Here is a 23,723-nt window from a genome sequence, read left to right as displayed (position 1 = left end):
CACTTCGTCTGGGGAAGAAGGGGACATGAGCTGCCTTTGGTTGCCCTCATGCTGACCCTCCTGCAAGTCCCCATAGGCCTGGGCCACACTGGGGCCTGATGGGGCTGCCATCTCCTGAGGCATGGTCTGACTTGGTAACACCACAGGCACTGCTCTTGGGGATCCGAGGGTGGCCTGGACAGCATGGCCCCTCTCGCCATTGAGACATGCCTATATAGCAACCTGGAATGATGTCGCATAGAGTGTCCGGACCTAGAGGCTTTGGAGATGGTGCAATGTTGCTGATGGTAGGCCCATGGGGTCCAGAAGGGCCACTGTCCCAGAGGTGGGCACTGTGGCTGCCAAGTTGAGTGTGAGTCTCTGCTAGCTATGGTCCGGTGCCTGCTGTAGCTGGAGAGATTGGAGTCAGCTTCGGAGCCAGAGGATACTGACAGAGAGGACCAATGAGGTGCCAATCCTTGAGCAGTTGTAGGGTGCCATGAGGTATAGGCCAGGGACCAGTGCCTGGATGATCAGGACCGTGAACAGTACAGGGAGTCTTGGGACCAGAACTGGTGCCTCTCACGCGGTGCTGGGGAGGTTGCTGGCACCACACTCCGGTGCCAGGTGACTGATGGCATCATGTAACGGTGTCTAGATGCTGATGTGGGTGTTGCGAGTATGTCTGCCTCCGGTGCTGAAAGCTCACGTTGGGTTGTGGGTGCAGGGGAGTGGCATTGCACTGAGCTCAAACAAGAAAGGTGCTGTGAGTGGTGCTGAGTCGGTGACCTTGAGCAGCACACCATTGCTGGTTTCCCTCTGGATGGCACCCTCCTGAGTGGTGCCAGAGACTTCTCCTTGCATGGGAGGGGTTTTGGCGCCAACAGCTCAATGACGTCCTTCCCTGCCTCGAATGTGTCAGGGGTGGAGGGGTGTTCCAGGACCTCCTCCAGACACTCATCGGCACTGAATTTGCTGGGTACTGGACTCAACAGGGCCTGTGGCACTGGAGTCAATAGTGCCATTTCTTGGCTCAGGCCCGCAACCTGTCTTTGCACGCCAGAAGCCTCTCTAAGCATCTTGGTAGCTCTTTGGGGAGAGCGCCCTCTTTCCCCCTTCTTATGACATTTAATCAGTTCCGGAAAGGTCGATCGGTGCCGAGATTGGGCGGCCTGCCTCGGTGCCGGTGATTTACGGTGCCTGGGCAGTGCCAGATCGCACACCAATGCCGGGGCACTTTGCCCCGAGGAACCCGGGCCCGGTGCCGGATGGTCTCGGGACAGTAGTTGTAGTGCAGCCTCCATGAGCAACTGCTTATGACAAAAGTCTCTTTCTTTCTTAGTGTGCAGTTTGAAGACCTTGCAAATTTTGCAGCACTCAGCCTGACGCACCTCTCCCAGACATCGGAGACAGGAGTTATGAACATTGCTATTAGGCATAGACTTGCGGCACATGGAGCAAGCTTTGAAACTCTGGGCTTGCGGCATGCCCTGCAGCACAAGGCTGGTGCTGGAACTAGCTTCTAGACACCTGAATACAACTGTATGTAACTATCTGATAACTATCTAAGAACAACTCTAACTAGAAGACTGAAAAGCTAAGGATCACTCAACAAGAGAGAAAATGTTCCAACGCCATCACAGATGGTAAGAAGGAACTGAAGAGAGTTTGGGTGGCAAGGTACTATACAGTCATAAGGGTGTCACTCTAGAGGGCTCCCCTGCCGTCCCAATGGGAGCTGCTAAGGGAAAAAGTTTCCAACATCCGTGCACACCAATCTCTCGAAGAAGTCATTTTTCTGCAGGGACGCAAAGAAATATGCAGGGGACATAAATTCTGCACATGCGCAGTGGCGCAGAATTCCCTCAGGAGTAATACATGCACCAGAGAGCTGGTCTAATGTTAAGGGTGATAGATTAAAGCTATCCAGTGGGAGGGATAAGAAAAAGAGAGAAGTCAGTTGAGGCCCATTTGCCTCCTATGTTCACTGGCAGATAGCACTGCTCACTGCAGATCTAATTTTTTAACACATTATTTCTTATTGTAAAATTAAAACTAAGACAAACAGTCTTAAATGAAGAAACAGTAAGCACCACCACCACCACCTTTAACATTATCAGTATTTACAGCTTGTTAGAAAACAGAGGGAAAATTTGTTAACATTTTCAAGATTTTTTTATTTTTATTTGAAATTTTATTTCATTAGAAATGTTCTGAACAGCTCTACCAATATTATTCAGCTTTTCCCCTCAGATCATCTGTTTTTTAATTTCACTTCATTGTTTCTTTCTATACTTGCCAATGAATGTGAGGGTAGAAGTCTGTCCCTCTGTCCCAGCTGAGTTACTGGCCAAACAACCATAAAGTCCTGCATCTTTTGGAACAGCCTTTTTGATTATCAAGGTGCCTTCTGGGGTCAACCTATATCTGGGGAGAAAAAAAAGAGTATTGACAAAATTCAGTAGTCATTGAGAAACCAATCTCATGTAGTAGCAACACCATGTCTAGATGGTTTTCATATATGCATGTGTTTTGTATAAATAGTAACTTTCCATCAGAGCATCTCAAAGTGCTTTGCAAGCATCATCAAATTAAGTCTTGCAATATCCTCGTGAAATGGGGTTATCAGAATATCACCATTTTACAGATGAGAAAACTGAGATTAAAGGGCCAGATTTTGGAGTTTACTCAACTTCCTTTCCCCAGCCCCTCCCCCAAGCACTATTTACAAGTCTCAAAGGCCTTTGAGGTTGGTAGGAAATTTTCATTCAGAACATTTCATAATTCCTAAATGCTAATTCCTGAACACTATCCTCCTCAAATAGAAAAGAGGGAAAGTTGCAAGCCCATTACCATACCTGTTTGATCCCATGATAAACATGTCATTGTGTGTCCAGACTATCTTTGGCTTTGGATAACCTGTTGCAGAACACATTATAGATACCTCGGAGCCTTCTGTAAAAGACTGATTCTTAGGTGATATGACAACTTTGGGTGGTTCTGTTAAAAATAAAAGAAGAAGAACAACAACAAAAACAACACTGAAACATCAGCTTGACTTTTATGATGTTCAAGTTTACAGCCATCTACAGAAAACCTTGATAATAAATTACTCTATACACACTTCAGACACATTCTTATGATGGAAAACACCACTAAGAAAGGACTGACCAGAACTTTTTCCCCCATTGCCTCTTTTTTAATACTATTGGTGATTCTCAGATCTGCATGAAAAGAGTAACAAAGCATCAGATGCTGCTCTAAAGTATAAATAGTGATTATATAGTTATAGAATCCCTTTTATCTAGACTGGTTCTCAAAATGTTTCATATTACATACTTCTTAAACTAGGGAGGTCTTCTTGTACTAGGGAGGTCTTCTTGTACTAGGGAGGTCACCTCTCCTCCCAATTGCCCAACCCCAAGCCTTGGCAGGAGACATGCGGCTAGATGAAAAAGTAGTATTAAAGACAGTATTTAGGTTACAAACAGAAAATAAACCCACATATTCATTTATTTCAACTTGTTTTAAAATGTGACTGTCCAAATCTCAAATGCAGCAGGTGCCAGTTTTACATGCTTTTGAGTGTTGTTACAAACTTAAAACCTGAGCCAGGTTTACCAAAAAGATTCACCAAGGCTCACAAACCTGGGCTGAGTTATGAGCAAGATGTGCCAATTTATTACTTTGCGTGGAAACTATGAGAAACTCTAGTTTCAATGGCTTCAGCTCCAAACCAGGCAAAACTTAGTCACTTCAGCTGTGTGTTTTGTGCGTTTGTTCCAACCCAGATGTCAGCGTGAAACTCATGGAGTGGGAATCCACAAGAAAGGAGACTTAAGAAAAAACTATTAAAAATCCTTGAAGACTAAAAGACCAATGAGTTCTGGATAACACCCCTTGACTATTTAGGGATAGGGGAGCAAAGGACCAGCAGGATGTAAGTAGCATTTAGGCAGCTCATAGGCTTTCTGGCAGCCCTCTCTACAGGGTGTCTGGGTGACAAAATTAAATACAGACTTGAAATATAATATTTTTAAATGAAATCATCAGCAGTCATAGTGGAGCCAGACTGCATCTATGGTATTGATGATACCCATACTGTTATCATGGGTTCTCTAGGGGAAGAGACTGATCAGATTCGATGAAGCTGCGCAACAATGCCCTAGACTGATTTCCCCAGTAAAGCCAGTAGACTATCAATACAGTTCATTCTGGCAAGTGATGAATCTGCTCCTTTTACAACACAGCCTCACATGCCTTCACGCACTTTTAGGGGAGAATCAGTGCCAGATGATGGAGTATCAGAAGGAGAAGAATCTTTCAGGAGTAAATGCTGATGATTCTCACTAATGCCTTCTACAGTAATGTTGCATTTATTTCACCACCACCACCACCCACTATTGGATTAGCAGCATTTGCCTCCATTGCTGCAGCCTGTGTTACAATTGCCTTAACTGCGTCTTTACAATCAGCGCCAATCGTGTACCATCTGAGGTTTAATACATGTCTTTCTATTCTCCTTGCTGGCAACCACCAATTACACTGAATAGTCAGGGTTAGGCAGTTTAGGTATTAAGGCGAAAGTGGACTTCAACAGTCAAGTTACAAAGACCAGGATGCATACTGCTAAGAGAATCACTGCAATTAAAGCCAAGCTACAGACTGTTAAGGGTCACACAGTAAATAAATGTGTAGCACACAGGTGTGATGACATCATGTCTTGGGAGATGGTGGGGTAAAATCTGCACTTGTGCTGGAAAATATACATACATTATTGCTGACATTAAAGTAACAGTGCAACAAACAGCAACAGCAAAAAGATTTTTAAAAACTCATCTGTGACTCCAAGGTCATGCTGAGATGGTCACAGGCTACTTAATCAGCATGGGTGACTGACAGCAGCATTCTCACAGTCCCAATATTTGCCACAGTTTAATTTTTTCTTTTTAACACATATAAGAATTTGTCAAGAAGAGACGTAATTTACAGGTAACACACAGTGATACATCAGTATGTATACTCTCCCCTTCCTTCCCCTTCAGAGAATAAAGGTGGCCATTTATAGCCATACTTATATATATGGGGGCCTGTATTTGCTTCAATGGGAAACGCTGCCAAATAAGGCCCAGAGTGTATTGCATATTATTTTATTTTATTGGTTAAGGGGGAAAAATATGTAAAATATTAGCACAATGCTAATACGAACTATGCATTTGTGTGTGGGATAAGCAACTAAACGTAGTGGAAATTAGGTTATGATGACGGCATGATTAACAGCGTAACTCTTCCTAGTTTAGTCACTGGAGATCCCGCCACAATTAGTTTAAGATGATGTGAAAAGAATCAATTTACAGCAGGAGTCGGCAACCTTTCAGAAGTGGTGTGCCGAGTCTTCATTTATTCATTCTAATTTAAGGTTTTGCATGCCAGTAATACATTTTAATGTTTTTAGAAGGTCTCTTTCTATAAGTCTACAATATACAACTAAACTATTGTTGTATGTAAAGTAAATAAGTAAGAGTAAAGTAAAATGTTTAAGAAGCCTTATTTAAAATTAAATTAAAATGCAGAGCCCCCCCGGTCCCCATGGCCAGGACTCGGGCAGCGTGAGTGCCACCGAAAATCAGCTCGCATGCCACCTTCAGCAGGTATGCAATAGGTTGCCTACCCCTGATTTACAGGATGAATTTTTTTCCCGTAAATTTCACATTCTTCTTCCTTAAGGGATTTACATCTGCAACCCATTTGATGACCTGCATCCTATCTTTCCTTAATACTTATCAGGACCAGTCTACACTTCTTTTTTCTAGAAAAGAGAAGTAGTTCATTACACATTGTTACAGGGCAGAAATAACATGTAAATCCTCTTTATTCATAGTACATCACTACCTCGATAACACGCCACCTGATATAACACGAATTTGGATATAATGCAGTAAAGCAGTGCTCGGGGAAGGCAGGGCTGTGCACTCTGGAGGATCAAAGCAAGTTCAATATAACACGGTTTCACCTATAATGCGATAAGATTTTTTGGCTCCCAAGGACAGCATTATATCGAGGTAGAGGTGCATGTGGTCATTCAATCATGGCAACTGTTATATATTGCCAATGTCTTTACTATGGGCTTGTCTACACGACTGCTTAAGTCGATGTAAGTTATGTTCCTTAGCGATGTGAAAAAGCCACCACCCTGAGCGATGTAACTTACATTGACTTAAAGCGGTGACTACACCACACTATGTTGGCGGGAGAAGTTCTCCAGCCAACATAGCTTCCACTTCTCATTGAGGTGAAGTAATTATCTTGACAGGAGTGCTCTGCTGTCGATGTAATGGGTCGTCACCAGACGTGCTGCAGCAGTGCCGATTTAGTGTGGTAGTAAAGACAAGCCCTATGTTACTGTAAAATAAATACATGACAGTTTCTATCCTCTGAATTGGAGTACAGTTTATAGGGTAATCACTTAGGGTTATACCCAGCCAAAGTACCAACTGATCATATAAGTTTATAAAATTAAACACTGCAATGAAGCCCTCTTTGATACATTTTTGCATAACATCATTGGCCATTTTCATCAATATTTTTAACATATAATAAGGCAGCACTTATATAACACTTTTCTTGCATAGATTTCAATACACTTTAAAGAGGATGGTATTACTGTCTCTATTTTACAAATGAAGAAACAGAGGTAAAAAAAAAGTAAATGATTTGCCCATGGTTACAGTCTTCTTAGTAATGGTATGACTTTTACATAGAAAGGTCTATCAAGAAAGTTACACATTTGAGGCAACATAGGTTGGCCAGGACATAAGCACTATTAGTCAGGCCAGACTCATATTTGAGTTAACACAGAGTCTGTACCTCGAATGGGCTGATGAGACTCCTTAACCAACTTGGATTGTAAAAATTAGCCAACTAAGTCTCACTACCCCTGCAAAGCAGGCAAGTACATACCATCACCACTGATACCAGAGGCTGTATTGTTGCAAACATCAGGGATGCCACAATAAATTCCCAGAAGGGTATCTAAAAGTATTTTTGAAGTTTAGTTAGTGGGAACATTAGCATATAATTTTAATGCAGGCTTCTGGTTAAGTGTGTTGTCTAGTGGTCAGAATAGGGGGATTGTATTCAGGACTTCATGACCATGTCCAGCTCTCTCAAGGACTCATTGTGTGACACTCAACAGAGCTCTACGGTCCACAAGTAAAAATGTATGCAGAGTTACATTGCCAAAGGCAACCACCACATTTGTATATACAGGGCAAGGAACTAGTTAGGGCAGCAATTGATTTACATGCACAGTTTCAGTAAATGTGGACATGCATGTAGTTAAGTGAATTCCTATGAATTTTTGCTCATGAACTTATGGTCTCTTTTATTAATGTTTTGGCCTTAACCTCCTAGTTCTTCAGCTTCAGCCTCCCAGTTCTTCAGTTTAACTATCTATAGAACGGATATATCAACACTGTCATGACTAGGATGTAGGCTATCTGACCTAGTGGCTGGAGCAGAAATCAAGCATCAGAATCAGGTTACTGGGAGGCACAATCTGAGACTGACCTAGGGAGGCCATTGTCTGTCTTAAACCCAACAATCCTAGTTTTGCAGAGCACTCATCCTGTCCAGTAGGGTCTTAGCACCAGAAGTGGCTTCTGTCCAGTGAAAACGAGAGGAGGAGACTTTGCATACAAGATGATGCCATTGGGGGCAGACCTCCATGTGACGTGACACAGACAGGGGCGGGCTCACACAGCTCTATACATCACTAACTCCCATTAAAATCTCCAAATAAAGCTTCAGTGGTATACAGATCTTACACTGGGCCTCTGCAGAAGTTGAATTTCACCTGAGGATTTCAAGCTCCATTGTTGTTGGTCCCGCACTTTTTGCTGGCACTAATGCTCATTAAAACTATTTCAAAAAGTTAAAATTAATATTTAAAAACCCAGAGTGATTTTTAATTTTTAACATGGAAAAATATTGTATACTTCTATTAACAGAACAGGAAATATATGGCATAATGTATAGTATGAACAAATTATTTCACAAAAATATTTTTCATTCCTCTAAGCAACCTTTTATCACGCTCTTTCACTGCACTTTTGGAAAAAACCATTTGGATAGTAGTAATTGAAACAGTATTTGTACATAATCATATGACTCTTTAATAGAACATGAAGAAGGACAGTCTTGAAGCACCTTAGAGATTCAGTAATTCTTTGTTGTCTCTTTACCGTCTCAAACAACAATTCTTTGGAAAGGCGTGTGATTTAAATTGTTCACATGACTAGCAATGCATAAACAAAGACAAACAAGTTCAACAAATTAATTGTGTCCAAATCAAAAGCTATCACACAAAAAGGCAATAGTTTTAGTGACTTGCATAAACATTTTGCAAATTTTGCCGATAGGGTGTGATTTTTGCAAAATTCACTTCTACGACATACTGACCATACTAACTAGGCAAATCTCAGTCTTTGCAATCTGGCCTACCTGCAACCAAGCAGAGAGCCCCATTATCTTCAAGAGGAATTCACAGAGACATCAGTATCTGCCTATATGGATCAGATAGCTTGGATCAGATACCAGGATTAGAGCCACTGTGTTCTGGCCACTCACTATAGGCCTGATTCAATTCCCACTGGGAAAGAGTCCCAATTAACTTTAATGGGCTTTAGTTTAATAGTCTATTTTCAGATGTGAGCAAGTATGTATCATATGTCTTAATTTAAGTGGTAGGGCACTGTACTTTTGGCTCAGAAGACTCATCTCCACTTACAACCATGAAGTGCTATGTTGTCAAAGCATGCAATAGAGGGATGCCTGTGAAGTTCTGTGTGGCCATCCATTTGTTAAAAGATCTTTAATTCTGCATTTATAAGTGCCAGGATGGAGGCACACAATTTTGATCTTCAGTTATTTGAACATCTGCAGTATGTTAGTGTCATGAATGCACATGCCAAAAAACTACAATAAGATCAAAACCTGCTTGCAACAGATATTAACATATATGTTGCTGAGAGAAAAGGGAGGACAGAGTTAGGATGATACTGTGCATTCCCACCACAGACTGGTATTTCTACTTTGAAGTCAATTCTGGCACAGAATCTAGGTTGGATCCATTTCAAGGAAAGATTATCTTTATGCATATGGACATACACAGTCAATATATTTTCAAAAGGAATCTTTCCTTCTCATTTGACTTGAATTAGCTTAGATCGTATTTACCAATATGCATTGGATTTTCTATGGTTTCATATTCAATATTCATTGTATTATTTCACATTTTTGGATTGTGAACTAGATGAAAGCAGCTGTGTAAAAAAAAGGCACACAAACACAGTTCAGCTACTGTTGCAGTGAAAGGTCTGAAGAATAGACTTGTTAAAGTATGTATCAAAATCAATAAATAAGATTTATTAGATACATGCAGAAGACTTCATTATCAAGTAACCACATTGAATGGATTGGCCACAATTGAATGCACTTAATTAAAAGAAAAGTACAATCTTAGGGAATAGTTCTCCTTCTCTGATGCATGGAAGATGCACCGCATATTAATTGTTGAAAAGTTAATGTATTTTTTTGCAAGAAGGGGCATCATGGGAACACTAATATTAAAGTGAGCCATATTCACCATTATTTCTCTAAGGCCCTCTCAGAACACTGAGGATTACCTCTTCTATCCTCCTCTTTCCTACATCTTTCTGCATACAAACACCCACACTGTACTAACCATCATCCTGGTTGAGGAGAAGTGGTTCCTCCAAAGCCTAACCAGATTCCTGAATTAGCTATGGGTTGCTACACAAAACAACATGAGGCACCAGAGCATGCTCTAAACCCTAATGTCACAGCAAGAAAAGACCAAAGTCTGTCTCATTCTTGGATCATTGTATGGTAATGCGTTATGGCATCTGAGAGGAGAGTAGCTGGCCTATCCTTGTCCATGGATTACAAATACAATCAGTCCTCCTTTATTTTACTTTCATATGTACTTCTAAAATCTTCTGCATTTACCAGACATCTCACTTTGGAAATGTCTTCCTGGCCATGTCCCACTATTCTATCCTCTATGAACTTATCTAATTTTTTTTAACCCAGCTATACCTTTGGCCTTCACAACATCCCATGGCAATGAGTTCCACAGGTTGACTGTGCATTGTCTGAAGTTGTGAGAAGTGCGAGGGGGCACAGAATTCATATGGCCTGCATATTTCCGTGCCCCCCATCAGAATTTTTTTTTTTAAATCGGCCAGAGGACATGCACCTCTTTGCCAGGAGCGCATCTGTTCCAATATGCCTGGAGCAGCCTCAAAAACAGGAGGGAGGGAAGGGAAGGTAGGGAAGGGGGAGCTGGTCATGCATGCCTCTGTGGTTAATCACTGTGGGCAGAGGGGGGGCTGGGCATATGTATGAGCCAACAAGCGAGAGAGAGAGAGAGACTCTGTTCCTCTCGCTTGCTACGGCAGCTCGCTGGTGTAGAAGGGTAGGGCTTTTTATTATGCACAAGGCAGGCTATGTCCAGGAGGCAGTGTAGTAGCCTGCCTGCTAGTTAATTGATCTCATTCTCTGATGCACAAATGTAGCAGCCTGCCTGTCTAGTAACACTGTTAAAGTTACTGTTGATGGTTAATTGATCTCATTCTCTGAGGCAGAAGTGTAGCAACATGTCTATTGTTCTTATTGTTAGTTACCTGTTCCCATTCTCAGTCAATTTCTCCAGGAGCATAAAACCCATAAGAGTTTTAAGGCCCCTACATTGCCAGAGTGATGTAAAGGAGCCTTATTATAAATGATAGTAAGGGAATCGTCAGCTGGGAAGATCTATGTGCTTTTTCACTTTTTTCCTGTGCCAAAGTGGCACAACGGGGTTAGATTACAGCTCAGGATTTATTTTACTTAAAAAAAGAAAAAAAAAGACTTTGAGGGCAAATAAAACATTTACCAAGCAGTCAATAAAATGTCAGGATAATCAGAACCAAGCACTTCCCAAAGTACCCAGCCAGGCCCAGGACAATGATTAACAAAACTGTATGACTTTCATGTGTGAAAGTATGAGCAAATAAAATGACATTCTACTTTTGTTTTTGTTGTTGCTTACGGTGTTCTGTAATGTGATTTAAACGAAAATCCAGGATTATAACTGAAATGCAGGGTATTAGCTACCAAGTGTTTGTAACTTAACTTTCATGTGTTTAGGAAATGCTGAATAGTTACTGTGACTTTTTTCTGTATTGTAGGTTAAATAAATTACCCAAACAGTTGAAACTGGTGTGATTATATTGCATTATTTTGACAAATAAAATATGCAGAATTTTGAAATTTTTGGCAGAGAATCCTCCCAGGAGTAGCCATTCCTCCATCCTTCTAAGTTCCTCCTCTTAAAACACTCATCTTTCAAAAAGCCTACAGACTCTAGTTCTTCCCCATCCCCCAAGGAAATGCTAACAAACTGACAATACAGAACAGGAAATCCAACCCCAAATCATAGAACAAGAAGAGATACATCTAGTCATTCGGTCACTTGGTTTTTTGTTGCATTTAATTCCCCGTTCTTTATCTTACTTTATTTCCTTCAACACATAATCTCTTTGGAGCACTGTCTCTTATCTTCTTACTCTCTGTAAAGTGCCCAACACACTTTGAATACTATAAAAATAACAAATAATAATAACTTCTTTTTGAGGGTCATACGTGACAAACAATCACGTGTTGGAAGTATTTGATGCTTTGTTTGCTTAGCTCTTAAATTGTAATGCTCTGCAGATGATCTCATCCAGGGAATATTATCTGAAGAGGCTTCACAAACCTAAGCAACTGCAACCCACAGAGAAGCTTAACAATGCAAACAGAGACTTCACTGATTTTTCCCCTAATTCCCTTTCACTGCAGGTAGGAAAAAGACTATTTCACTATATGATCTAGCAGGAGTGATTGAATGGGAAACCCTGGAAGAGAGAGACATTATTAAATTTGTGATACTCACTAACTTCCCAGAGACAAGTAGGTGAGATAATATATTTTATTAGACCTACTTCTGTTGATGAAAGAGACACACTTTTAATGTATAGAGAGCTCTTCTTCAGATCTCTGGATAGGCTGCTCAAGCAATCTCTGACCCTCTCCTCCAAACACATGTATTTCCTGTGTAAGAGGCTAACTTCAAAAACCAGTGTAATGACTATCATTGAGACTGCTGTGAATAGTAATTTAGCAGTAGCTGAGCCATCCAGACATATGGCTACCTACTGATTTAATTCTTTTTTATTCAAAGAACATTGACTTTTGTATCAAAGAACATTGCTGGGAGTTTAACTGTTTTATTTCCTGTTTTGAAAAGAGTGGAAGTACCATAACGATAAGAGACTTTAGCTAATAACTTTAGTTAACCTTTTCCAAGCTGTGTATTTTAATTATCTTAGATAGCTCCCAAGAACAGTTTAGAAAGAACCACTTTGCAAGACTGCTTAATATTTTAATATTTTTAGGGCTCAATAATCTTGCATTTCCCCCCATTTAAAGTATCAACAAACGAGGTTGCAATACTCCAGTTTCATTATCTTTTTTTTTTCTTTTGTGCTGGGAGGATCTCAGCATTGTATTATGGACTATTCCTTTCATTTTATATGGAAATCTGCACTATATTTTTTGGAGTTGGGGATGTCATGCCAAGAGAATGAATGGTACGTATACAAACTTATTCTATAATGTCTTTTTTCCCTGTTATCTTTCTTTTTCTCCCACAACTGCTGCCAAACTGCATTCAGAATGCTTAACCTCTTCTCTCACCAGCACAGGGGAATATTAATGCTGGGTTGTCCAGCAGAGAGTACACCAAGGATATTTTGGGCAAAAGATTCCCCAAAAGAAAAAAAGTTTGATTTTCCTCTTATACCACTCTACATTCACTTTCCTGGAATTACTTCATTACACTACTATAGGTGAGCAGAGATTCAGGCCCAAAGACTGTGATTAGATATCAGGCTGTGTTCAACACTGCTTGCTGCCCTCTAGGATTCTAAACCAGGGCTAAACATGGTTTTGTCCTTGTTGTGGACAAGCCCAAACCATGTATAGCAGGGGAGCCCAACCTGTAGCCCACTAGAGCATTTCATAAGGCCTGTGGCCTGCTTCAACAGACCATACTCAGGGCCTATCCATTAGTGTTTTGTCATCACGTTTACATCATTTTAGTTTACATAAGTGTGTAAATAGACAACAGTATACCTAGAAACAACCTATCTAAATACATATGAAGCAAGCTGAACTTACAATATAAATCAATACAGGTGACTTTAAATCTTATTAAAATATGTAGAATCTGTTTGTCCACACAAAGTTGTGGTTCTGTTTATGTGGCCCTTCTGTGTGATAAGGTTGGGCACCACTGATGTACAGTACGCCCAGGGCCAGATTCTAATCTTGATTCCGAGTTGCACTGGTGTAAATCACAGTGATTTATCCAAACCTGTTGCCTGGCATAGGAATGTGGCTGACCTGTTAGGACAAGAGGTTGAGAATGCTTTCTTACAACAGGTATTCAACATAGTTGACTCTGTCTGCACCATCAGGACTGAAATTGTTTCAAATGCTATCTTGGCAGGAGGTAGGTGGGGGAAGATGTCATATTTGACACCTAATGTCAAACATGCAGTTTTTGTAGTAAAGTGTCCACAGTATGTTCAATGATTTCCTGTATTGGGTACCACTGAGATCTTTCCATCACAGTACCACTTGTAACAGGCTGTTTCAAACCTTTCAGTTGTGACAAGAAAAATCCTATTTGAACCTTTACAAAAATGCTTAGCAAAATAAATAGACAATAAATTTGTCAGACTATTGTAACCCCCAAGGAGATTACCTAGATTCCTGGGGCTTTGTCGGCTGGCAGCTCAGGGAGAAGCACTCTGTCCCTGGTAGGGAGGGGGAGCCTAGGCAGACTCAAGTCTGCCCAGCAACCAATAGAGAGCTCAGGAAAAGAGAGAAGCCATTTTTTAGTCAGTCTGGAGCCAGCCAGGGCAGGGGCAGGACTGGCTGTGTGGGGAGCTGGTGAGTCTCAGGCCTGCATGCAGGGTTCCCCCTGAGAACTGGCCTCTAGTAACCTGAAAGCAAGATCTCTCAGCTGGGCTTTTCCCTCTCCACTGATGACTCCCAGTTTGTAGAGTTTTGCTGGGAAACTTCCCCAATCAGTTAGCCCTCCCTAGGTGAGACCAGTCACCACATGGTCAGCTCTGCTCTGACTGCTAGTCCAGGGCTGCTGCCTGCTGTGCATGTGTCTGGACGTTGGGCTAAGAGACTAATTTTGGATTTTAGTACAGTTGTGTAATCTGCACCTTGAGCCCTGCACCCCTTTGTGGTGAGAGGAAATCCTGAGACCGAAGCAACCTGACTCCTACCTGAAGAGGATCCCTGCCAGCAGAGATCAGCCCCTCTGCAGTGACTGAGGAGTCCAGAGTCATCTCTGAACCTGAGGCTAATTCATGGAGTTTGTGAGTGCACCATCTTTTAGTTAGTCAGTCATGGAAATTGTTTTGGGGACCCCCTAGTCCCTGAACTGTGTCCTCAAGCCGGGGAGTAAGGGTTTGGGGATTTTATAACCTGCTGCCTGTTAACCCTGTGGAAGGATTTACCACCTTCTCCCATTTGTGAGTCCTTTGGGCTATACTGAACCCAGTCAGCCACATTGCTAAACCGTTGCAGAGAAGATATTGTGGTCATAGGTCATCAAGGGCCCCAACAAAGCACACATTCCAACGGAACACTAATCTTATATTCGCTACATCAGGTCACCTGAGTGGGGAAAGTCCTGGGTATTATCAGCATGGGCACCGGTAACCCTAAGAATAGTGTTTTACCCTGTTATATTATATTTGTCTCCTGTTTAATATAATTTTTGTGTTTGTGTTATTTCTGGGAAGTCTCCAACTATCTGGCATGTAAGTGGGGATTACCCTGTGGTTAGAATTCTCCTCCCAAGATGCCCTGGTGACCCTGCCAGGAAGGACCGAGGGGGGTGGAAGTACCTCCAAATAAGTTCATAGGAAAAAATACAGAAGATACACCCTGCTGAGTGGGTGGCGGGATCCAGAAGAACCCAGACCTGTCCATCAAAACCTTTAAGCAGATTGGCATTAAAGAATGTAACTCTGTGGAAAGGGGGCACTACACTATGAATACACCAAATTAATTATTTATCATGCGATGCTCAGAATATAATACAAAAAGTTTGTAGCTTTCATTCTGTCTAGTATGTGACAACTCATGTAAATAAGCTCATTGACACAAAAAGCTGACCTATATGCTGTTTATCAATAGGCCAAACCACCAGCAGCCAATGCTTCTTTACCTTCAACGGGTCCCTATTTTTGTGAAATGAAAACACAACATAACTTATTTCTTATTAATCTGTTGCTACAACCATGCATGTAATGCTGAAATTGCTGAAAGCTAGACTTCTCTATTAATCCTTGACCAACACACAACACAAACCACAAAGGTTTTCCCACACAGTACAGCTGTGTCGCAGGGCCAGAGAACAAAGTCCAAATTCAATGATAGTATTTCATTGCTGGAATACTCAGAGCTGGAAATCTACAAAACCAAGATTTTGCCAATAAAATTACATTTTGGCAATATGTAATGTTTTGGGGATTTGAATTTTAATGGTACACATGAAAATCAACAGTCAAAGATCACCAAAAATGAATGTTTTCACTAAAAAGGACATTGGTTACAAAAATAACATTTATGCTTCCAAGCCAGAAAGATTTGATAATCCCAGATATGAGAAACATTGGTAATATTATGTAACTATCAGGACAACGTGGTCAAATATGGATCTACTCTAATATACATGCATGTATCATGTTAATATTTTGTTTACAAGACTGTGAAAAGCTGGGAAGAAAGGCAAAGATCACATGATTATGGACTTTCTCTGTCCTCCTTGTAGAAAAAATAATCCTAGAAAGATATACTGATTAACATTTCATGCTCCTGGACAGTCCTTACCATTACACTATTCACATGCTCAGAAGACACTTTCCAGGATCCTAGTCAGTGCTCTGAAGCAACCGAAGAGAAGACAATCTACGCCAGTTTCAACACTAGACCCAAATCTGGTATGAGACAGAACTTTGGGAAGTTCTGTTACTACTGTGTAGACCCCCACACCATGTAGTCATTTTCATAGTGGATAGCTCATAGAATCATAGCGCTTAAGGCCAGAAGGGATCATCAGATCATCTACTGAGACCTCCTGTATATTACAGACCATCAACAGCACCTAGGTGCCCGCACACCAAACACAACAACCAAAATTAGATAAAATGTCAAAACCCACAGGAGATTAAGATATTGTGTGCCACTGGCATATAATCGGAGGGACTGGGACGCACCAAAGGCCAAGGCCCCTGCAGTGCTGGGAACTGATTAGTGATACACACCGAGATGATCCTAGCACTCAATGTGTGCTCCATGTTGTAGAGGAAGGTGAAAACCCCCCAAATCCCTGCCAATTTGACCTGGGGGAAAATTCCTTTCTAATCCCACATCTGGCAATCAGTTAGACCCTGAGCATGTAAGCAAGAACCAGCCAGCCAAGAATATGAGAGAGAGAATTCTCATGACCATCTTAGAGCACCAGCTCGGCCCTGTCCGGTGTTCCATCTCCAGATGGGCCATCTCTGATGCTTCAGAGGAAGGAAACAAAACAACACAAAAAAACAGACTGTTGGAGGGGAAGGGGAATCCTGATCCCTGCAGTTACCTTAAAACTGTCTTTGGGCCAAATCAACAACAGCAGCAAATCCTAGGCAAGTCCTTAGACACCTTACTAAGGCAAAATTACCATTCAGTGACTGAAAATGGCAGGATTGACTTCAGTAGGACTAGAATTTAGCCCTTCAAGGCTCAATTCTGACACCTTGGTTCACATTGTTTTGTACATCACTCCACAAGTAGCCCCAAGGTTTTCAATAAGACTGCTTGTGGAGTAAGCTATTATTCAATGTGAGTAAGGGTTGGGCGTTTAGTACATTAATACAAGAAGCTCCCATTAATATGGGATGTACCCCATCAAAAAAAGTGGGACTACTTTCAGTTTAAGATTTAACTTACAGGATTGTATAGCCCCTTTTTGCAAAAATCAGAATTGGCATTTCTTCATTACTATTCTTACTATTTCAACTTCTAATTTTCAAAACAAAGGTTTAAAATAATAAACTACATGAACAGCTTCTGTCCACTCATTTTTAGAGTTAATGACATCTCTCTACAGCAAAGAACATAAGATAAAAGTGAAATTAATTCTTTCATGATCCAAAATGTAGTAAATTTCTTCATGTTAGATGTAGCTCTATAACAGTGTGCTTTACTATGAATTAAGGAGCTAAATTTATCCTGAGTATAACTCCACAAGACTTCACCAAGCATGGATTCAGCCCACTATGTTGTCGTGGCCACAAATTTCCTTCTTCACAATGTTATTAATGATGAGATTCATTTTTTCATCCCTTCATTGATAGCCAGCTTCATTCTTCTGCTGCCCAATATTCAGGCCAGAGAGATATGCAAGCACAAGGTTACTTCCCAATAGATTGCCTCTGAGTGTTATTCCACAGATTAGCCAGTAGTGAGTGCTGTGTTTGATGCAATTTATTGACATAGATCAGCACTGCAACTCCATACATTTACTTCATACTGCAACTTCATTTGGTCCAAAATATTTCTAAAATTTAGTTGATCATAAAACATGACACCACATGACTCCATTTCAGCTTCCATACACAATATATTTCAGAGTTTGGAAGTGGATTACACACTCCAGAAGAAAGTAGGAGGATGCCACTGCAGAAATCAGAGGTACAAGGTGGGTAAGGCAATATTTTTAATTGGACCAGCTTCTGTTGGTGAAAGTGTCAAGCTTTTGAGCTACGCAGAGCTCGTCTCCAGGTAGCTCAAAAGCTTGACGCTTTCACCAACAGAAGTTGGTCCAAAACAAGATATCACCTCAGCTACCCACTTTGTTCTCTCTAATATCCTGGGACCAATATAGCTACAACACTGCAAACTGCAGATAGCCACATTCAGCTGCAGTTTAGTTTTACTACCTGCTAGTGATATTCTAAGCATCTTTCATCAAACTCAAAAGAAAACAACTGTCAGTCTCTGAACTGACCCTGTCTAAACCATCTGAGAGGTTATCTCAGGCATGTTTTAAACAGTTAGCAATACCAGAACCAGCCAAAATGTAATTCCGATCTATTTGATATAATCAGCCTCGTATATTTTGCTGAGACAGCAGCAACCCTCTTTAGCTTTACTGTAATAACCTGCCAGAAGTCCTTTAGGCCATGTCTACATCTAAAATTTTGCAGCGCTGGTTGTTACAGCTGTATTAGTACAGCTGTATAGGGCCAGCGCTGCAGAGTGGCCACACTTACAGCAACCAGCGCTGCAAGTGGTGTTAGATGTGGCCACACTGCAGCGCTGTTTGGCGGCTTCAAGGGGGGTTCCGGGACGAGAGAGCAAACCGGGAAAGGAAACCAGCTTCGCCGCGGTTTGCTCTCTCGGTCCCGGAGCCACCCAGCAAACCGCAGGGAAGGAGACCTGCTTGCTCGGGGTTCCGGGACCGAGAGAGCAAACCGGGAACGCCGCGGTTTGCTCTCTCGGTCCCGGAGCCACCCAGCAAACCGCAGGGAAGGAGACCTGCTTGCTCGGGGTTCCGGGACCGAGAGAGCAAACCGGGAACGCCGCGGTTTGCTCTCTCGGTCCCGGAGCCACCCAGCAAACCGCAGGGAAGGAGACCTGCTTGCTCGGGATTCCGGGACCGAGAGAGCAAACCGCGGCGAAGCTGGTTTCCTTTCCCGGTTTGCTCTCTCGGTCCCGGAACCCCGAGCAAGCAGGTCTCCTTCCCTGCGGTTTGCTGGGTGGCTCCGGGACCGAGAGAGCAAACCGCGGCGTTCCCGGTTTGCTCTCTCGGTCCCGGAACCCCGAGCAAGCAGGTCTCCTTCCCTGCGGTTTGCTGGGTGGCTCCGGGAACGCGAGAGCAAACCGCGGCGAAGCTGGTCTCCTTTCCCAGTTTGCTCTCTCGGGGCTTGTCTACATCAGAAAGTTGCAGCGCTGGTGAGGGAGTTACAGCGCTGCAACTTTGAAGGTGTACACATCTGCAGGGCACCACCAGCGCTGCAACTCCCTGTTTGCAGCGCTGGCCGTACTCCCGTTTTGTCTCGGGTGTAGAGGATCCAGCGCTGGTGATCCAGCGCTGGTAATCCAATGTAGACAGTTACCAGCGCTTTTCTTGACCTCCGTGGAAGGAGGAAGCCTCTGGTAATCAAGCTGGTTTCCTTTCCCGGTTTGCTCTCTCGGTCCCGGAGCCAGCCAGCAAACCGCGGGGAAGGAGACCTGCTTGCTCGGGGTTCCAGGACCGAGAGAGCAAACCGGGAAAGGAAACCAGCTTCGCCGCGGTTTGCTCTCTCGGTCCCGGAGCCAGCCAGCAAACCGCGGGGAAGGAGACCTGCTTGCTCGGGGTTCCGGGACCGAGAGAGCAAACCGGGAACGCTGCGGTTTGCTCTCTCGGTCCCGGAGCCAGACAGCAAACCGCGGGGAAGGAGACCTGCTTGCTCGGGGTTCCGGGACCGAGAGAGCAAACCGGGAACGCCGCGGTTTGCTCTCTCGGTCCCGGAGCCAGACAGCAAACCGCGGGGAAGGAGACCTGCTTGCTCGGGGTTCCGGGACCGAGAGAGCAAACCGCGGCGTTCCCGGTTTGCTCTCTCGGTCCCGGAACCCCGAGCAAGCAGGTCTCCTTCCCCGCGGTTTGCTGGCTGGCTCCGGGACCGAGAGAGCAAACCGCGGCGTTCCCGGTTTGCTCTCTCGGTCCCGGAACCCCGAGCAAGCAGGTCTCCTTCCCCGCGGTTTGCTGTCTGGCTCCGGGACCGAGAGAGCAAACCGCGGCGTTCCCGGTTTGCTCTCTCGGTCCCGGAACCCCGAGCAAGCAGGTCTCCTTCCCCGCGGTTTGCTGTCTGGCTCCGGGACCGAGAGAGCAAACCGCGGCGTTCCCGGTTTGCTCTCTCGGTCCCGGAACCCCGAGCAAGCAGGTCTCCTTCCCCGCGGTTTGCTGGCTGGCTCCGGGACCGAGAGAGCAAACCGCGGCGTTCCCGGTTTGCTCTCTCGGTCCCGGAACCCCGAGCAAGCAGGTCTCCTTCCCCGCGGTTTGCTGGCTGGCTCCGGGACCGAGAGAGCAAACCGCGGCGAAGCTGGTTTCCTTTCCCGGTTTGCTCTCTCGGTCCGGAACCCCCCTTGAAGCCGCCCAACAGCGCTGCAGTGTGGCCACATCTAACACCACTTGCAGCGCTGGTTGCTGTAAGTGTGGCCACTCTGCAGCGCTGGCCCTATACAGCTGTACTAATACAGCTGTAACAACCAGCGCTGCAAAATTTTAGATGTAGACATGGCCTCGGTCCCGGAACCCCGAGCAAGCAGGCCTCCTTCCCTGCGGTTTGCTGGGTGGCTCCGGGACCGAGAGAGCAAACCGGGAAAGGAAACCAGCTTGATTACCAGAGGCTTCCTCCTTCCACGGAGGTCAAGAAAAGCGCTGGTAACTGTCTACATTGGATTACCAGCGCTGGATCACCAGCGCTGGATCCTCTACACCCGAGACAAAACGGGAGTACGGCCAGCGCTGCAAACAGGGAGTTGCAGCGCTGGTGGTGCCCTGCAGATGTGTACACCTTCAAAGTTGCAGCGCTGTAACTCCCTCACCAGCGCTGCAACTTTCTGATGTAGACAAGCCCTTAGTAATTGTGTTAAGCCTCCCAACTGGTTATAGACATTAGGAAGAAAATCAAAATCCCAAGAAGGGATGGGGTGGGAACTGTAAGAATACTTCTCTTTCTGCCCTCAATGGCCTTGAACAACTGCTCTTATGGAAAACCTCTGAAATGTAATAGAAAATTATATGCTTTCTACATGGTTTCTACATGGTTTTTGTTTTATTTTGTTTTGTTTGGTGGGGAGGGGAGTTAAGCTCTGCTCTCAGTTTCCACGGGCTTTTACCAAATTGCTCAAAGGGCAAAGTTGTTATCAAGGAGAAGAAAAAAAAATGTGGGGAGGAGGAAAAAGAAAAGAAATATACTTCAAAAGAAGATTAATATGCATCTTCTTTGTTACCTTGTACTGTGAGGAAGACGGAAGCCACAGTCGATCCACCTTCATTGGAGGCAGTGCAACTGTACTCGCCAGCATCTGTGAGCTTTACAGATTTTACTTCTAAAGACAAATTGCTCATCATCCTTATTCGGGAGGGCTCCACAAGCCTCAAGTCATTGCCATTTCTCTGCCAGGTGAGATTGTAACGCACTGTGCTTAAGGTTAGGCAGGTCAATATGGCTCTCTCCCCAGGGGTGACGGTGACATTATTAGGAACCTGAACCACAGGTGGGGGCTCTACGTGGAAAGAATAAAGAGAAAGGATTCAGAAACTATTAAAACAACAAGGAATCCGGTGGCATGGTGAAACTATTAGGCTCACTTGTAGGTACTTTGTAAGTAACCATAACACAGCAGTAGTAGAAGTTCAAAGGCATACCATTGGGTTATTTAATGCTTAGTTTCATTTCACAGCACTAAAGCCAGTACACTGGGGTCTGATCCAGCACACTGGGGTCTGATCCACTGAACCAAAAGGGAGCCTTTCAGTGAGATCTGGATCAGGTCCTAGATTTGTACATGCTGCTGTGTGAAAAAGAGATTACTGAAGAGCTACCCTGAAGACAACACTACTGTATATGTGGGCTTTTTCCAGTGCCACTAAACAGCTCAGAAATTATGATCGTGTTCTTCAGATGTTAGTCTCAACTTGAGTTTTAATGGATTTTAATCTCTTTTTATTCACATCAGCACCCAGTCTATGCTGCAACACAATTCCTCCCTATTTTGTTGTTTTCTTTCTGACTTCCCTCTCTGCCCCTTTTTACCACTGACTTCCCCTTCAGCAGAATGCAAACTCAGTAACTTTGAACTGGATTGAATTTTAAACACACAATGGCTTCAAATTAGGTCTAATGATCCTTGTTGAGCCATCCCTGAGTAAAAGAGACAACAATTGCAAACAGGAAAGGACATTTAAACTCATATAGCTTTATTGGGGCTTGCCCCATGCTGCTTTTGTTTAAACCCAGTGGCGTTTGCTCTTAAAACACAGAAATACAGATCTGCAGAGGATAATAGTCTGAGTGTGACACAAATGTCAAAAGGTGGAGTAAATTACAAGATATGACTGAAGTCAACAGATTACCATAAGCAAAGCAAAGATAACCAAACAGGAGTTCTCTGTTAACAGAGAAAAATTCATCTCTGTGCTGAGTAGGGTTGCTAACTTTCTAATTGCACAAAACCCAACACCCTAGCCCTGCCCGTCCCCCAAGGCCCGCTCCCTTCCCCCACCTCTCTCCCAAGGCCACCGTTCACTACATTCCCCCTCTTTTGGTGGCTCACTCTCCCCCACCCTCACTCACTTTCACTGGGCCAGGGAATAAAAAAAAATTCCAGATTTTCAATAAATCATCAGGAACTTACTTTAAAACTAAAGCAGAATTAATTTTAGATGCAAATCTTTGTAATTTCACAGCTATCTGATTTGTGCCTACAATCAGGGCGTTAAAAGTGTAATCACTAAGGTTTGAGACAAAAAATATATGGGTGGATTCTCTCAGGCTGGAAGTGTCTCCAGAAGAAATTTAGCCAATCAAATCTAATCAGGGAAGCACTTAAACGTGTGCTTAAATCCCACTGACTTCATGGAAGAGTGTTAGGGCTTGGCTACACTGGCACTTTACAGCGCTGCGACTTTCGCGCTCAGGGGTGTGAAAAAACACCCCCCTAAGCGCTGAAAGATACAGCGCTGTAAAGCCTCAGTGTAATCAGTGCCGCAGCCTGCAAGCTACACCCGTAAGGGATGTGGTTTACGTGCAGCGCTGGGAGAGCTCTCTCCCAGTGCTGGCGCTCCAACCACACTCACGTTTCAAAGCGCTGCCGCGGCAGCGCTTTGAAATTTCAAGTGTAGCCATACTCTTAGAAAGAATTCAATGGCATTTTACTTAATATGGATGGATTTATTTATGTGCTTAAATGCTTTAAACTGGGGCCTAAATGCTTCCACTAAGGTTTTGAAATGTGATATATTGCAACAAAAAAAATACATTAACATTAAACATTTTATTGGTATTTGATTGCCATAATCTATGCCACTCAATGTTGCTATTTTCTGTTAAGAAAAAATGACTGTATGCCAGCACTTTACAGTTTAGTAGTCTAATACAGAAATAGTAAACAATATTTACCTGACACATTCAGAAAGGTCTGAGCACGTCCAGTGCCCACACTGCTCATAGCAATGCATTCATAATATCCTTCATCAGACAAGGAGACCTTGGCAATTTCCCAGTTCACGCTAGACGATTCTCTGTAAAATTATAAAGCCTCTGTAACTGCTTGAAAGGGATGAAGAGAAGGGCATGAAAAGGTCTAGTTTCCTATTGATTGGCATGTGACTCTCAGTAAAGCTAATGACAATTTCACATACGGAGGAAAAAGCAGACCCTTTCAAAATCCCTTTTGTTTATGCATTACATTGCATGCATTGTTTAGGGTCTGATTTAAATAAGAAGGTGGGGGGAAGTGATTAGACTTTTATGAGTATTAAGAGACATGGATTCCTTACACAATACATCCAT

At 43.3% G+C, this 23,723-nt stretch overlaps 1 protein-coding gene across 1 annotated transcript in view; it reads right to left on the bottom strand.

The window, feature by feature from the left end:
- Window positions 1-23,723, bottom strand: part of HMCN1 (hemicentin 1) — a 323,599-nt gene that overhangs the window by 183,148 nt on the left and 116,728 nt on the right. Inside the window, exons 10-13 of the mRNA XM_030573193.1 lie at window positions 23,331-23,452; window positions 21,160-21,435; window positions 2,838-2,979; window positions 2,279-2,406 (exon numbers count right to left, since the gene is read on the bottom strand). Of these exons, the coding sequence (XP_030429053.1) occupies window positions 2,279-2,406; window positions 2,838-2,979; window positions 21,160-21,435; window positions 23,331-23,452 (668 nt within the window). The remainder of the gene's footprint in view (window positions 1-2,278; window positions 2,407-2,837; window positions 2,980-21,159; window positions 21,436-23,330; window positions 23,453-23,723) is intronic.

This window comes from Gopherus evgoodei, chromosome 8 (assembly GCF_007399415.2).
Source record: "Gopherus evgoodei ecotype Sinaloan lineage chromosome 8, rGopEvg1_v1.p, whole genome shotgun sequence".
NCBI lineage: Eukaryota > Metazoa > Chordata > Testudines > Testudinidae > Gopherus > Gopherus evgoodei.
The sequence above is the reverse complement of the archived record's forward strand: the minus strand, read 5'-3'. Positions and strand labels throughout refer to the sequence as shown.